The following is a 17676-nucleotide window of genomic DNA, read 5'->3' as shown; positions in this document are numbered from 1 at the left end:
CCTACCCCCCTCACCCGTGTCCCCCCACCCCTCCACCCTACCCCCCTCACCCGTACCCCCCCACCCCCCCACCCTACCCCCCTCACCGTTCCCCCCCACCCTACCCCCCTCACCGTTCCCCCCCACCCTACCCCCCTCACCGTTCCCCCCCACCCTGCCCCCCTCAACCGTTCCCCCCCACCCTGCCCCCCTCACCGTTCCCCCCCCACCCTGCCCCATTCACCGTTCCCCCCCACCCTACCCCCCTCACCCGTCCCCCCCACCCTACCCCCCTCACCCGTCCCCCCCACCCCTCCACCCTACCCCCCTCACCCGTCCCCCCCCACCCCTCCACCCTACCCCCCTCACCCGTCCCCCCCACCCCTCCACCCTACCCCCCTCACCCGTCCCCCCTCACCGTTCCCCCCCCACCCTACCCCCCTCACCCGTCCCCCCCACCCTACCCCCCTCACCCGTCCCCCCCCACCCTACCCCCTCACCCGTCCCCCCCCACCCTACCCCCTCACCCGTCCCCCCCCACCCTACCCCCTCACCCGTCCCCCCCCACCCTACCCCCTCACCCGTCCCCCCCCACCCTACCCCCCTCACCCGTCCCCCCCCACCCCTCCACCCTACCCCCCTCACCCGTGTCCCCCCACCCCTCCACCCTACCCCCCTCACCCGTGTCCCCCCACCCCTCCACCCTACCCCCCTCACCCGTGTCCCCCCACCCCTCCACCCTACCCCCCTCACCCGTGTCCCCCCACCCCTCCACCCTACCCCCCTCACCCGTGTCCCCCCACCCCTCCACCCTACCCCCCTCACCCGTGTCCCCCCACCCCTCCACCCTACCCCCCTCACCCGTGTCCCCCCACCCCTCCACCCTACCCCCCTCACCCGTGTCCCCCCACCCCTCCACCCTACCCCCCTCACCCGTATCCCCCCACCCCCCCACCCTACCCCCCTCACCGTTCCCCCCCACCCTACCCCCCTCACCGTTCCCCCCCACCCTACCCCCCTCACCGTTCCCCCCCACCCTGCCCCCCTCACCGTTCCCCCCCACCCTGCCCCCCTCACCGTTCCCCCCCCCACCCTGCCCCATTCACCGTTCCCCCCCACCCTACCCCCCTCACCCGTCCCCCCCACCCTACCCCCCTCACCCGTCCCCCCCCACCCTACCCCCCTCACCCGTCCCCCCCCACCCTACCCCCCTCACCCGTCCCCCCCCACCCTACCCCCCTCACCCGTCCCCCCCCACCCTACCCCCCTCACCCGTGTCCCCCCACCCTACCCCCCTCACCCGTCCCCCCCCACCCTACCCCCCTCACCCGTCCCCCCCCACCCTACCCCCCTCACCCGTCCCCCCCCACCCTACCCCCCTCACCCGTCCCCCCCCACCCTACCCCCCTCACCCGTCCCCCCCCACCCCTCCACCCTACCCCCCTCACCCGTGTCCCCCCACCCCTCCACCCTACCCCCCTCACCCGTGTCCCCCCACCCCTCCACCCTACCCCCCTCACCCGTGTCCCCCCACCCCTCCACCCTACCCCCCTCACCCGTGTCCCCCCACCCCTCCACCCTACCCCCCTCACCCGTGTCCCCCCACCCCTCCACCCTACCCCCCTCACCCGTGTCCCCCCACCCCTCCACCCTACCCCCCTCACCCGTCCCCCCCCACCCCTCCACCCTACCCCCCTCACCCGTCCCCCCCCACCCTACCCCCCTCACCCGTCCCCCCCCACCCTACCCCCCTCACCCGTCCCCCCCACCCTACCCCCCTCACCCGTGTCCCCCCACCCCTCCACCCTACCCCCCTCACCCGTGTCCCCCCACCCCTCCACCCTACCCCCCTCACCCGTGTCCCCCCACCCCCCCCCCCAACCCCCTCACCCGTGTCCCCCCACCCCTCCACCCTACCCCCCTCACCCGTGTCCCCCCACCCCTCCACCCTACCCCCCCTCACCCGTGTCCCCCCACCCCTCCACCCTACCCCCCTCACCCGTGTCCCCCCACCCCTCCACCCTACCCCCCTCACCCGTGTCCCCCCACCCCTCCACCCTACCCCCCTCACCCGTGTCCCCCCACCCCTCCACCCTACCCCCCTCACCCGTGTCCCCCCACCCCTCCACCCTACCCCCCTCACCCGTGTCCCCCCACCCCTCCACCCTACCCCCCTCACCCGTGTCCCCCCACCCCTCCACCCTACCCCCCTCACCCGTGTCCCCCCACCCCTCCACCCTACCCCCCTCACCCGTGTCCCCCCACCCCTCCACCCTACCCCCCTCACCCGTGTCCCCCCACCCCTCCACCCTACCCCCCTCACCCGTGTCCCCCCACCCCTCCACCCTACCCCCCTCACCCGTGTCCCCCCACCCCTCCACCCTACCCCCCTCACCCGTGTCCCCCCACCCCTCCACCCTACCCCCCTCACCCGTGTCCCCCCACCCCTCCACCCTACCCCCCTCACCCGTGTCCCCCCACCCCTCCACCCTACCCCCCTCACCCGTGTCCCCCCACCCCTCCACCCTACCCCCCTCACCCGTGTCCCCCCACCCCTCCACCCTACCCCCCCTCACCCGTGTCCCCCCACCCCTCCACCCTACCCCCCTCACCCGTGTCCCCCCACCCCTCCACCCTACCCCCCTCACCCGTGTCCCCCCACCCCTCCACCCTACCCCCCTCACCCGTGTCCCCCCACCCCTCCACCCTACCCCCCTCACCCGTGTCCCCCCACCCCTCCACCCTACCCCCCTCACCCGTGTCCCCCCACCCCTCCACCCTACCCCCCTCACCCGTGTCCCCCCACCCCTCCACCCTACCCCCCTCACCCGTGTCCCCCCACCCCTCCACCCTACCCCCCTCACCCGTGTCCCCCCACCCCTCCACCCTACCCCCCTCACCCGTGTCCCCCCACCCCTCCACCCTACCCCCCTCACCCGTGTCCCCCCACCCCTCCACCCTACCCCCCTCACCCGTGTCCCCCCACCCCTCCACCCTACCCCCCTCACCCGTGTCCCCCACCCTTCCCCCCCTCACCAATCCCCCCCACCCTGCCCCCCTCACCAATCCCCCCCACCCTGCCCCCCTCACCAATCCCCCCCACCCTGCCCCCTTCACCAATCCCCCCCACCCTGCCCCCCTCACCAATCCCCCCCACCCTACCCCTTCACCAGTCCCCCCCACCCTACCCCCCTCACCCGTCCCCCCCACCCTACCCTCCTCACCCGTCCCCCCCACCCTACCCCCCTCACCCGTCCCCCCCCCCACCCCCCTCACCCGTCCCCCCCACCCCTCCACCCTACCCCCCTCACCCGTCCCCCCCCACCCCTCCACCCTACCCCCCCTCACCCGTCCCCCCCCACCCCTCCACACTACCCCCCCTCACCCGTCCCCCCCCACCCCTCCACCCTACCCCCCCTCACCCGTCCCCCCCCACCCCTCCACCCTACCCCCCTCACCCGTGTCCCCCCACCCCTCCACCCTACCCCCCTCACCCGTGTCCCCCCACCCCTCCACCCTACCCCCCTCACCCGTGTCCCCCCACCCCTCCACCCTACCCCCCTCACCCGTGTCCCCCCACCCCTCCACCCTACCCCCCTCACCCGTGTCCCCCCACCCCTCCACCCTACCCCCCTCACCCGTGTCCCCCCACCCCTCCACCCTACCCCCCTCACCCGTGTCCCCCCACCCCTCCACCCTACCCCCCTCACCCGTGTCCCCCCACCCCTCCACCCTACCCCCCTCACCCGTGTCCCCCCACCCCTCCACCCTACCCCCCTCACCCGTGTCCCCCCACCCCTCCACCCTACCCCCCTCACCCGTGTCCCCCCACCCCTCCACCCTACCCCCCTCACCCGTGTCCCCCCACCCCTCCACCCTACCCCCCTCACCCGTGTCCCCCCACCCCTCCACCCTACCCCCCTCACCCGTGTCCCCCCACCCCTCCACCCTACCCCCCTCACCCGTGTCCCCCCACCCCTCCACCCTACCCCCCTCACCCGTGTCCCCCCACCCCTCCACCCTACCCCCCTCACCCGTGTCCCCCCACCCCTCCACCCTACCCCCCTCACCCGTGTCCCCCCACCCCTCCACCCTACCCCCCTCACCCGTGTCCCCCCACCCCTCCACCCTACCCCCCTCACCCGTGTCCCCCCACCCCTCCACCCTACCCCCCTCACCCGTGTCCCCCCACCCCTCCACCCTACCCCCCTCACCCGTGTCCCCCCACCCCTCCACCCTACCCCCCTCACCCGTGTCCCCCCACCCCTCCACCCTACCCCCCTCACCCGTGTCCCCCCACCCCTCCACCCTACCCCCCTCACCCGTGTCCCCCCACCCCTCCACCCTACCCCCCTCACCCGTGTCCCCCCACCCCTCCACCCTACCCCCCTCACCCGTGTCCCCCCACCCCTCCACCCTACCCCCCTCACCCGTGTCCCCCCACCCCTCCACCCTACCCCCCTCACCCGTGTCCCCCCACCCCTCCACCCTACCCCCCTCACCCGTGTCCCCCCACCCCTCCACCCTACCCCCCTCACCCGTGTCCCCCCACCCCTCCACCCTACCCCCCTCACCCGTGTCCCCCCACCCCTCCACCCTACCCCCCTCACCCGTGTCCCCCCACCCCTCCACCCTACCCCCCTCACCCGTGTCCCCCCACCCCTCCACCCTACCCCCCTCACCCGTGTCCCCCCACCCCTCCACCCTACCCCCCTCACCCGTGTCCCCCCACCCCTCCACCCTACCCCCCTCACCCGTGTCCCCCCACCCCTCCACCCTACCCCCCTCACCCGTGTCCCCCCACCCCTCCACCCTACCCCCCTCACCCGTGTCCCCCCACCCCTCCACCCTACCCCCCTCACCCGTGTCCCCCCACCCCTCCACCCTACCCCCCTCACCCGTGTCCCCCCACCCCTCCACCCTACCCCCCTCACCCGTGTCCCCCCACCCCTCCACCCTACCCCCCCTCACCCGTCCCCCCCACCCTTCCCCCCCTCACCAATCCCCCCCACCCTGCCCCCCTCACCAATCCCCCCCACCCTGCCCCCCTCACCAATCCCCCCCACCCTGCCCCCTTCACCAATCCCCCCCACCCTGCCCCCCTCACCAATCCCCCCCACCCTACCCCCTTCACCAGTCCCCCCCACCCTACCCCCCTCACCCGTCCCCCCCACCCTACCCTCCTCACCCGAAACACCCCCACCCCCCCCCACCCATACCCCCACACCCCTACCCTCACCCTACCCCCCCTCACCCGTCCCCCCCCACCCCTCCACCCTACCCCCCCCTCACCCGTCCCCCCCCCACCCCTACCCCCCTCACCCGTCCCCTCCACCCTACCCCCCCTCACCCGTCCCCCCCCACCCCTCCACCCTACCCCCCTCACCCGTCCCCCCCCACCCCTCCACCCTACCCCCCTCACCCGTCCCCCCCCACCCCTCCACCCTACCCCCCTCACCCGTGTCCCCCCACCCCTCCACCCTACCCCCCTCACCCGTGTCCCCCCACCCCTCCACCCTACCCCCCTCACCCGTGTCCCCCCACCCCTCCACCCTCACCCGTCCCCCCCACCCCTCCACCCTCACCCGTCCCCCCCACCCCTCCACCCTACCCCCCTCACCCCCACCCCTCCACCCTACCCCCCTCACCCGTCCCCCCCACCCCTCCACCCTACCCCCCTCACCCCCACCCCTCCACCCTACCCCCCTCACCCGTCCCCCCCACCCCTCCACCCTACCCCCCTCACCCCCACCCCTCCACCCTACCCCCCTCACCCGTCCCCCCCACCCCTCCACCCTACCCCCCTCACCCGTCCCCCCCACCCCTCCACCCTACCCCCCTCACCCCCACCCCTCCACCCTACCCCCCTCACCCGTGTCCCCCCACCCCTCCACCCTACCCCCCTCACCCGTGTCCCCCCACCCCTCCACCCTCACCCGTCCCCCCCACCCCTCCACCCTCACCCGTCCCCCCCACCCCTCCACCCTACCCCCCTCACCCCCACCCCTCCACCCTACCCCCCTCACCCGTCCCCCCCACCCCTCCACCCTACCCCCCTCACCCCCACCCCTCCACCCTACCCCCCTCACCCGTCCCCCCCACCCCTCCACCCTACCCCCCTCACCCCCACCCCTCCACCCTACCCCCCTCACCCGTCCCCCCCACCCCTCCACCCTACCCCCCTCACCCCCACCCCTCCACCCTACCCCCCTCACCCGTCCCCCCCACCCCTCCACCCTACCCCCCTCACCCCCACCCCTCCACCCTACCCCCCTCACCCGTCCCCCCCACCCCTCCACCCTACCCCCCTCACCCGTCCCCCCCACCCCTCCACCCTACCCCCCTCACCCGTCCCCCCCACCATACCCCCCTCACATGTCCGTGTCCCCCCCCCCCCCTCACCCCAACCCAGGGAAATAGTGTTGGGAAAATTTAGAGGATTAAAGGCTAACAAAACCCCAGGGTACAACTCAAGAGTACTTAACGAAATGACCCTGGTAATAATGGATGCATTGGTGATCATCTTTCAAGATACACTATGGAACAGTTCCCATGGACTTAATGATAGCAAATGTAAGAAAGGAGACAGAGAGAAAACAGAAAACTGGACCAGTTAGCCAGACATTGCTAGTGGGAAAAATGCAAAAATCCATTATAAAAGATCTAACAGCATAATATTCAGAGAGCTGTCACAGAACTGGACAAAATCAACACGGATTTGTGAAAAGGGAAATCATGCTGGACAGATCTACCGGGGATTTTAGAGGATGTAACTCATACAGGTGATATGTGGTGCCAACCAATTTGGTTTAATTACACTTTCAGAAGGCTTTCAATAATATCCCACTTATGAGATTACCGTGTAAAATTAAAGTGCACAGGATTGCAGGTTGGCAGAGCGGAAACAGAATCGAAATAAATGGGTCTCATTGGCAGCCAGTGTCTAGTGGGGTATTTCAGGGATCAGCTATTCCCCTATAATATTAATGATTTATAGAAGGGAACTAAATTTAGTATCTCTAAATCTGCAGACAACACAAAGCTGGGTGGAAGGGTGAGCTGTTAACACGATGCAAAGATGCTTCAGTATGATTTGGACAAGTTGAGTGAGAGGGAAAATTCATAGCAGGTGAAGTATAATGTTCATACATGAGAGGTTGTCCATTGTGGTAGAAAAAAAAAGATGGCATATTATTATCTGAATTGCAATTGATTGGGAAAGGGCGAAAGTGCAATGATACCTGGGTGTTGTTGTACACTGGTCACTAAAAGCATGCAGGTGCAGCAGTGTGGTGTAAAATTATGTCCCAATACATGTGTGAATCATAATGTAACACATGTATTGGGCCAAGCAGTGGAATATGGTGAAACGGTTAAAAATTATGTCCCAATACATGTGTGAATCTAACCGGAATGGAGGTGTTGCTTAGTCCCGTGTGAATCTTATTACACACCTCCCCGTGTGAATCTTCTTATCTGTATGTAACCAGAATGGAATGTGTTTTTTAGCCTTGCTCTGCTGTTCACATGAATGTTTATATCTGGAAAAGAGTATATCAGCTGGAAAAGTCTCCAGTTCGGTGAGTCTGCTCCGGGGTTACGTTTAACCGCCGAGCGTGGGTTGTTGGCAACCGCTCTACGAGAACTGACGGCTCCCAGTTCCGGAACATGTAGAGTGAGTATAAGCCAGACCCGGGAGTCTGCTCCGGGGTTACGTTTAACCGCCGAGCGTGGGTTGTTGGCAACCGCTCTACGAGAACTGACGGCTCCCAGTTCCGGTAACATGTAGAGTGAGTATAAGCCAGACCCGTTGTAAGTATGAGACCTGGTTGTGGCGACGCTGCGGGGAATAAAATGCTCATATTCTAGCAGACTCGCCTCTTGGTCGTTTGTTCTGTGTCAGACTACTCTCCTACGAACCTGACCTTGAGAATTTTTTTAAAACAAGCAGGCACTGAGGAAGGCAAATAGTTGGCCTTCATAGCAAGAGGATTCAAGTTCAGGAGCAGGCTTGTCTTGCTGCAATTGTACAAGGCCTTGATGAGACTACACCTGGAACATTGTGTGCAGTTTTTACCTCCTTTCCTGAGGAAGAACGCAGCCCCTTCATTAGGTGCAGTGAGAAGCAGGGCACATAGACACAGAGTTTATAGACAGAGAGATGAAGGGCAGAAAGATCCAAAGATCATACAACTGGTGTGAGTGGAGTGTCAAATAATGTCTCTGCAGGTGACCAAGGGTGTCAGTGCTGTGCTGTCATGATATTCAGGCAGGAAAAGGAATATACAAAACGAGGCATCTCAAGTCAGACACTGAAAAGTAGGTGAAAGGTTTTTTTTTCAGAACCTGCCTCAGAGTTTTAACCTGGAAGTAGGCTGGTTTTATTCGGAAAGCTGAAATACATAAGATGCCACACTGACTGACTGCGACTACAAATTATATGTTTTTTGAAATAGAAGGTTTTGCAAATAAACAAACATCTTGGATGAAATGGTTCATCCCATAGATTTATATGTGTGAGTATGTATGTCCGTGGGAGAGTGCGTCTGTAAAACAAAAAAAAGCTATTCTAGGAGACACCAATTTAAGATTTTATACGAAATATACCATTGGATACATTGAAGGACTTTTTTTTAATGCAGTGCATGGTGATGGCCTGGAGTTTGCTCCCCATAAGGGTACTGGAAATTGAGATGAAAAATAAATTCATAAAGGTAACTGGGTGATCACTTGAAGGGAAAACTTGCAAGCCAATAAACAGAAGAATGGTATTCATTGGCTTGCTCTATAGGGGCCTTAGAGCCAAGAGACCACCTTCTCCACCTCAAATGTTACTCCACCCCTGATACCTTACGTTGATTTCAAGACAAGAAAAAATCAAATTCACAGATAATGTGAATTAATTGGCTTAGTTTTGCATACATTGCTGCACAAATCGCCACATCCCATCCAGTCCCTGAAGATTTGAGTTGGAAAACTATCTAATATGGGATGTGACATAATTTTTACAAGGTAATAAACGAGAAAACACCCCCATTTGAGAGAAATTATTGCTAGTAATTAAACAAAATCTATAAATGAACTGCAAATGTATTTATGCTTTTGACAAAGAAACTCACCTCGCCTTTCTTCACAGTCATAGACTGTCTCCTGGGAGTGATCTCCTCATTAATGCTTGACAAAAAGTTCTGTGAAATACGGAGGGCATCTTGTAGCAAAGGATGATCTGGGTGACTGACTGGTGTGTGTTTTAATAAATCCTACAGAAATATGAGATAATCATTTAGATTGTAGCTCAGAACAGAACCAAAAAGACAACATAACTGTATCCCAATCTTGAGTCAGACTGGTTCTACTTCCAAAGTATGAATTTATAAAATGTTATATGGATTGACTGCATGCAGATTGTGTGCAAGTTGACATTTTATAAATCTTACAGAAATATGAGATAGTCATTTAGATTAAGTTATCTTGAGAATGTGACTTGAAATTAGTTTTGGAATTTATATATTAATGAATCAAAACCTACAACTCTTTCTAAAAGATGAAAGCCTAAACAGCAATCTATGTTTGTTCAACATATCTTTTTAATTGCATAACACTGTGATCTTTTGCTATAAATTCTGTGTCTTATGATTCTGTCCTACTAGTTAGCTGATGAAGGAGCAGCACTCTGAAAGCTAGTACTTCCAAATAAACCTGCTAGACTATAACCTGGTGTTAAGTGATTTTTTTTAACTTTGTCCACCCCAGTCCAACACCGGGACCTCCACATCATTAACAGAACACAACAGCACTGTTGCCTACTTAAAAAATTAACACTATCAGCCCTTACATAATTCTGGTGAATCGGTAAAGCTTTGAGTCCCTGAAACATGATTTCAAGCCTCTTGTATTTTCATTAGAGTCACAGAGATTTTCTGCATGGAAACAGACCATTCAGTCCAACTCGTCCATATCGACTAGATATCCCAACCCAATCTAGTCCCACCAGCCAGCACCTGTCCCATAACCCTCCAAACCCTTCTTATTCATACACCCATCTAGATGCCTTTTAAATGTTGCAATTGTACCAGCCTCCACCACTTCCTCCGGCAGCTCATTCCATACACGTACCACCCACTGCGTGAAAAAGTTGCCCCTCAGGTCTCATTTATATCTTTCCCTTCTAACCCTAAACCAATGCCCTCTAGTTCTGGACTCATCCACCCAAAGGGAAAAGACTTTGACTATTTATCCTATCCATGCCCCCCATGATTTTACAAACCTCTTTGAGGTGACGCCTCAGCCTCCAACGCTCCAGGGAAAACAGCCCCAGCCTATTCAACCTCTCCCCAATAGCTCAAATCCTCCAACCTTGGCAACATCCTTGTAAATGTTTTAGATTAGATTAGATTACTTTAGATTAGATTAGATTACTTACAGTGTGGAAACAGGCCCTTCGGCCCAACAAGTCCACACCGACTCGCCGAAGCGCAACCCACCCATACCCCTACATTTACCCCTTTAACCTAACACTACGGGCAATTTAGCATGGCCAATTCACCTGACCTGCACATCTTTGGATTGTGGGAGGAAACCGGAGCACCCAGAGGAAAACCACGCAGACACGGGGAGAATGTGCAAACTCCACACAGTCAGTCGCCTGAGTCGGGAATTGAACCCGGGTCTCTGGCGCTGTGAGGCAGCAGTGCTAACCACTGTGCCACCGTGCCACCCACAAACCCTTTTCTGAACCCTTTCAAATTTCACAACATCTTTCCAATAGGAAGGAGACCAGAATCAGAAATAATATTCCAAAAGAGGCCAAACCAATGTTCTGTACAGCCTCAACGTGACCTCCCAGCTCCTGTACTCAATACTCTGACCAATAAAGGAAAGCACACCAAACACCTTCTTCACTAACCTATCTAACTGCAACTCAGTAGGTCCAATCAAGGACAGTAGCGGGAGACTGTGTAATGAGTCGGAAGAGATAGGAGAGGTCTTGAATGAGTACTTTTCTTCAGTATTTACAAATGAGAGGGACCGTATTGTTGAAGATGAGAGTATGAAACAGACTGGTAAGCTGGAGGAGATACTTGTTAGGAAGGAAGATGTGTTGGGCATTTTGAAAAACTTGAGGATAGACAAGTCCCCCGGACCTGACGGGACATATCCTAGGATTATGTGGGAAGCAAGAGAGGAAATTGCAGAGCCGTTGGCAATGATCTTTTCGTCTTCACTGTCAACAGGGGTGGTACCAGGGGACCGGAGAGTGGCGAATGTTGTGCCCCTGTTCAAAAAAGGGAATAGGGATAACCCCGAGAATTACAGGCCAGTCAGTCTTACTTCGGTGGTAGGCAAAGTAATGGAAAGGGTACTGAGGGATAGGATTTATGAATATCTGGAAAGACACTGCTTGATTAGGGACAGCCAGCACGGATTTGAGAGGGGTAGGTCTTGCCTTACAAGTCTTACTGAATTCTTTGAGGAGGTGACCAAGCATGTGGATGACGGTAGAGCAGTACATGTATTTTAGTAAGGCATTTCATAAGGTTCCCCATGGTAGGCTTATGCGGAAAGTCAGGAGGCATGGGATAGTGGGAAGTTTGGCCAGTTGGATAGAGAACTCGCTAACCGGTCAAAGTCAGAGAGTGGTGGTAGATGGTAAATATTCAGCCTGGAGCCCAGTTACAAGTGGAGTTCTGCAGGGATCAGTTCTGGGTCCTCTGCTGTTTGTAATTTTTATTAACGACTTGGAAGAGGGAGTCGAAGGGTGGGTCAGTAAATTTGCAGACGATGCAAAGATTGGTGGAGTTGTGGACAGTGAGGAGGGCTGTTGTCGGCTGCAAAGGGACTTGGATATGATGCAGAGCTGGGCTGAGGAGTGGCAGATGGAGTTCAACCCTGTCAAGTGTGAGGTTGTCCATTTTGGAAGGACAAATAAGAATGCGGAGTACAGGGTTAACAGTAGGGTTCTTAGTAAGGTGGAGAAGCAGAGGGATCTTGGGGTCTATGTTCATAGATCTTTGAAAGTTGCCACTCAGGTGAATAGAGCTTGTAAGAAGGCCTATGGTGTATTAGCGTTCATTAGCAGAGGGATTGAATTCAAGAGTCGTGAGGTGATGTCGCATCTGTACAGGACCTTGGTAAGGCCACATTTGGAGTACTGTGTGCAGTTCTGGTCGCCTCACTTTAGGAAAGATGTGGAAGCTTTGAAGAGGGTGCAGAGGAGATTTACCAGGATGTTGCCTGGAATGGAGAATAGGTCGTACGAGGATAGGTTGAGAGTACTAGGCCTTTTATCATTGGAACGGCGTAGGATGAGGGGTGACTTGATAGAGGTTTATAAGATAATCAGGGGAATAGATAAAGTAGACAGTCAGAAACTTTTTCCCCGGGTACAACAGAGTGTTACAAGGGGACATAAATTAAAGGTGAAGGGTGGAAGGCATGGGAGGGATGTCAGGGGTAGGTTCTTTACCCAGAGAGTGGTGGGGGCATGGAATGCACAGCCTGTGATAGTGGCAGAGTCAGAACCATTGGTGACCTTTAAGCGGCAATTGGATAGGTACATGGATAGGTGCTTAAGCTAGGACAAATGTTCGGCACAACATCGTGGGCCAAAGGGCCTGTTCAGTGCTGTATTGTTCTATGTTCTATGTTCCACTTTCAAGGAGCTATGAACCTGCACTCCAAGGTGTCTTTGTTCAGCAACACTCCCTAGGACCTTACTATTAAGTGTATAAGTCCTGCTAAGATTTGCTTTCCCAAAATGCAGCATCTCGCATTTATCTAAATTAAACTCCATCTGGCATTTCTCAGCCTATTGGCCCATCTGATGAAGATCCCATTGTAACCTGAGGTAACCTTCTTCGCTGTCCACTACACCTCCAATTTTGGTGTCATCTGCAAACTTACGAACTATACCTCTTATGTTCACAGCAAAATCATTTATATAAATGAAGAAAAGTAGTGGACCCAGCACCGATCCTTGTGGCACTCCACTGGTTACAGGCCTCCAGACTGAAAAACAACCCGCCACCACCACCCTCTGCCTTCTACCTTTGAGCCACTTCTGCAGCCAAATGGTTAGTTCTCCTTGTATTCCATGAGATCTAACCTTGCTCACCAGTCTCCCATGGACAACCTTGTCGAACACCTTACTGAAGTCCATATAGATCACGTCCACCACTCTGCCCTCATCAATTCTCTTTGTTACTTCTTCAAAAAAACTCAATCAAGTTTGTGAGACATGATTTCCCATGCACAAAGCCATGTTGACATCCCTAATCAGTCCTTGCCTTTCCAAATACATGGACATCCTGTCCTTCAGGATTCCCTCCAACAACATGCCCATCACCGACATCAGGCTTACTGGTCTGTAGCTCCCTGACTTGTTCTTACCACGCTTTTTAAACAGTGGCACCACATTAGCCAACGTCCAGTCTTACGACACCTCACCTGTGACTATCAATGATACAAATATCTCACCTAGCGGCCCAGCAATTACTTCCCTAGCTTCCCACAAAGTTCTAGGGTACACCTGATCAGGTCCTGGCAATTGGTCCACTTAATTGCGTTTCAAGATATTCAGCACTTCCTCCTCTGTAATATGGACATTTTTCAAGATATCACCATCTATTTCCCTACAGTCTATATCTTCCATGTCCTTTTCCACAGTAAATACTGATGCAAAATACTCGTTTAGTACCTCCCCCATCTCCTGTGGTTCCACACAAAGGCCACCTTGCTGATCTTTGAGAGGCCCTATTCTTTCTCTAGTTACCCTTTTGTCCTTAATGTATTTGTAAAAACCTTTTGGATTCTCTTTAACTCTATTTGTCAAAGCTATCTCGTCCCTTTTTTGCTCTCCTGATTTCCCTCTTAAATATAATCTGCCTTTATACTCCTCTAAGGATTCACTCAATCTATCCTGTATATACCTGACATATGCTTCCTTCCTTTTCTCAACCAAACCCTCAATTTCTTTAGTCATCCAGCATTCCCTATACCTACCAGCCTTTCCTTTCACCCTAACAGGAATATACTGTCTCTGGACTCTTGTTATCTCATTTCTGAAGGCTTCCATTTCCAGCCATCCCATTACCTGCGAACATCTGTCCCCAATCAGCTTTTCAAAGTTCTTGTCTAATACCATTAAAATTAGCCTTCCTCCAATTTAGAGCTTCAACTTTTAGATCTGGTCTATCCTTTTCCATCACTGTTTCACTAAACACGAAACCTAATATTCCAATATCCTTGTTGATTATTTTTATGCAAGTTCATAATGTTTCAGTAATCAGTTTGGTGCTGGATTTTGAAGAATGGGCAGGAAAATGGAAATGAGGCAGAAGATTAGCCAGGATTGAGTGGTAGAGTGGTCTTTTCCAAGCCAATATCATTCTTCAAGCAGTATAGTGCCCAAATTTAAACACAATATGTGAGGCACTCCATAATTGGAACTTCAACTGGCCATTGTATTTAGTAGCTGCTTAAATTATAGAAATTAAAGCCACATATAGCAAGGCCTTTGACAAGGTAGGTTGATGAGTCAGGATAAATCTCATGGGATCCAAGGAGAGCTAGCCAATTGGATACAAAATTGGCTTGATGATAGAAGACAGAGGGTGGTGGTAGAGGGTTGTTTTTCCGACAAGAGGCATGTGACCTGCCGTGTGTCACAGGGATCGGTGCTGGTCCACTATTATTCATCACCTATAAAAAATGATTTGGATGAGAATTTAAGAGGTATGATTCCTACGTTTGCAAATGACAAGATTGGTTGTATAGTGGACAGTGAAGGATGTTATCTGAGAATGCAGTGAGATCTTAAGCAACTGGGCCAGTTGGCTGAAGAATGGCAGATGGGGTTTAGTTTAGTGGGCGGCACAGTGGTTAGCATTGCTGCATCACAGCACTAGAGACCAGGGTTCAATTCCCGCCTCAGGCAACTGTCTGTGTGGAGTTGGAACATTCTTCCCATGTCTGCGTGGGTTTCCTCCAGGTGCTCCGGTTTCCTCCCACAGTCCAAAAATGTGCAGGTCAGGTGAACTGGCCATGCTAAATTGCCCGTAGTGTTAGGTGAAGGGGTAAATGTAGGGGAATGGGTATGGGTGTGTTGCTCTTTGGAAGGTCGGTGTGGAATTGTTGGGCCAAAGGGCCTGTTTCCATGCTCTAAGTAATCTAATCTAGATAAATGCAAGGTGGGTCAGACCAGGGCAGGACCTACACAGTCAACGGTAGTAACCTGGGGAGTGTTACAGAACAAGCAGATCTAGGAGTACAGGTGCATAGCTCCTTGAAAGCAGAGTCACAGGTAGAAAGGTTGGTGAAGGCGGCTTCTGGCACGCTTGCCTTCATTGGTCAGATCACCAAGTGTAGGGAAGTCTTAATGCAGCAGTACAGGATATTGGTGAGGATACATGTGAAGTTCTGCTGAGCTTTTTCCAGCAATTTCTGTTTTTGATACATCAAAATATTTTGGTTCATAGTATTCCCCTCACTTTAACGGTTATCAATGACTGGAAACAAAGAACAAAGAAATAATGTGAAGTCATGACAAATTATCAATTTATTGTAAACCAATGCTGCACTTACATGGAGAACAAGTGTGCTTCGGGTGACACGGTCAACAGGTTTATACAGAAGAGCTGGAGAAAGAGACAACAGTAAAATAAGCAAGACTTTCAAAGACAGTCAACACTTAAAAAAAAATAAATCCTTAAAATGCAATTTCTTGTCTTTTTACTTAACAATTCAATTTTTCTTCAACATTTCATTTTCCAATATTTATCCCCCTTGTAACTGAAGCACCACTTCAGAGGCATTGCAACCTCTGCAATCTTGACAAAGAGGCCATCATTCACGCATGCATCAAAACAATAAATATTGGCAAGTTATCTGACAAATTCATTACTGCCCATCAGCCAGGAGCTACACATGCACACTATGCAGTACTCCACAGGAAGCAGAAATACTGACAAAGTGCAGTACAATCAGAAGGAAGCAAAAATTTAGAGTAAATCATAGGATCACACAGTACAGAACAGGTCCTTCAGCCCACTGAGTCAGTACCATCAAAGATATAATACCCACAGTAGGACCACTTTCCCACACTAAGCCATTGAATATTATAACACTTCAATGCTCACCCAAGTACTTTTTAAAGATTGTGAGCCTTTCTGCCTCAACTGCCATCCCAGACTGTGCATTCCAGGTCCCAATCACTCTCTGGGCGGAAAAGCATTTCCTCAAATTCCCTCTAAACCTCCCACCTTCCACTTTAAAACTACGCCCCCTTATTACTGACTAAAGGGAACAGTTGCTTTCTGTTCACAATGTCCATGTCCTCATAATTCAACCTATCTCTACTTGGACCCTTTCAACCTCTCTGCTCCAAAGAAAACAACCCAAACTTATCCAGCTTTTCTTCACGCTGAAATGCGCCACCCTAGGCAATATCCTGGTGAATCTGCTTCGCACCCCCTACAGTGCAATCACATCCTTCCTATCGTCAATGACCAGAACTACATAACCAAAGTTGTGTACAGCTCCAACATGACCTCCCTACTCTTATAATTTATGCCTTGACTGATGTGCCTTCTTAACTACTATACAAACCTGTCCTGTAACCTTCATGGATCTGTGGAGAAGCACCTCAAGATCCTTCTGTTCCTGAGTTCCCTCGTGTCTTGCCATTCACTAAGTACTTCCTCATTTTGTTCCTCCTTCCGAAGTGCATCACCTGAAACATTTTCATTTCTATCCTCCTGTAGCCTAACATCTTCCTCCACACTATCATTCACCCAGCCAATCTTTGAGAGATCAAAGTACTTCCTTATCATCTCACGCATATTCTCATCTACATCATTTACAAATATCACAAAAAAAACAGACCTAGAACTGATTCCTGAACTTAGCCACTGCACACAGGACTCCAATCACACAAAAAGCCTTCTACCATCTACCACTACCATTTGTCTCCTATTACTAGGCCAATTTTGGATCCAATTCACCAATTCATGAAAACATCCAGTACCTGGCAACATCTTTATTACTGTTTAACATATTGGTATATCAGTAATGAACATCATTGAGCCGAAAGCTGTCCATACGGTGTTAGCATTTGAAGGTTAGACAACTTGAAGTAACTAAGACAGACAGCATCAGTCCCTGGTTTCAAAATGTTTCGAAAAATGAAAATCAAAAAATCATTGCTTTCCACTTGTCTCTCTCAAAAATACTGGAATATCCTACCTTCCAGAGAGTTCTTAGTGCTTTGATCTTTCAAGTCTTTTGAACTCCTGACTTTTAAATTCTGAAATAAAAATAACAATATGCTTTCAACGATTAGAAACGTTTAACTTTAACATAGATTGGGAGAGGCAGGCAAGCACCTGTCAGAAAGGTAATGAATTTCTGGAGCATGTCCAAGATATTTTTCTCGAGCAATATGTCATAGATGCAACAAGAGGTCAAGCTATACTGGATTTAGGAATAAGTAATTAGTCAGATAAAATTAGTAATTGTGCATGAATATTTATCAAATAGTGAACATAACATGTCTGAGTTCAGTGTAACTTTTGGAAGTGAAAAGCATGAATCGGCTATTAAAGTTTTAGGTTTAGGTAAGGTTGACTTTAATGAGATGTAACAGGCACTGTCCACAGTAAACTGGGAAAATGTGCTAATGGGTAAAACAACCAAAGAACA

The 17676-nt window shown here is 54.3% G+C and overlaps 1 protein-coding gene across 3 annotated transcripts in view; it reads right to left on the bottom strand.

Annotated features, from left to right (window-relative positions):
- Window positions 1-17676, bottom strand: part of LOC122562879 (breakpoint cluster region protein) — a 487786-nt gene that overhangs the window by 229394 nt on the left and 240716 nt on the right. For all 3 annotated transcript variants that reach the window (XR_015761290.1, XM_043716188.2, XM_043716189.2), the window contains exons 6-8: window positions 17221-17281; window positions 15562-15614; window positions 9099-9239 (exon numbers count right to left, since the gene is read on the bottom strand). Coding sequence is in view for 2 of the 3 variants with exons in the window: in XM_043716188.2 (XP_043572123.2) it covers window positions 9099-9239; window positions 15562-15614; window positions 17221-17281 (255 nt within the window). In the remaining variant the exon portion in view is untranslated. The remainder of the gene's footprint in view (window positions 1-9098; window positions 9240-15561; window positions 15615-17220; window positions 17282-17676) is intronic.

This window comes from Chiloscyllium plagiosum, unplaced genomic scaffold, assembly GCF_037043375.1.
Source record: "Chiloscyllium plagiosum isolate Xiang-an unplaced genomic scaffold, Cpla_swu_hap1 HiC_scaffold_24, whole genome shotgun sequence".
In the NCBI taxonomy this organism is placed as follows: domain Eukaryota; kingdom Metazoa; phylum Chordata; class Chondrichthyes; order Orectolobiformes; family Hemiscylliidae; genus Chiloscyllium; species Chiloscyllium plagiosum.
Note: the sequence above shows the minus strand (reverse complement) of the source record. Positions and strands in the feature narration are given on the sequence as shown.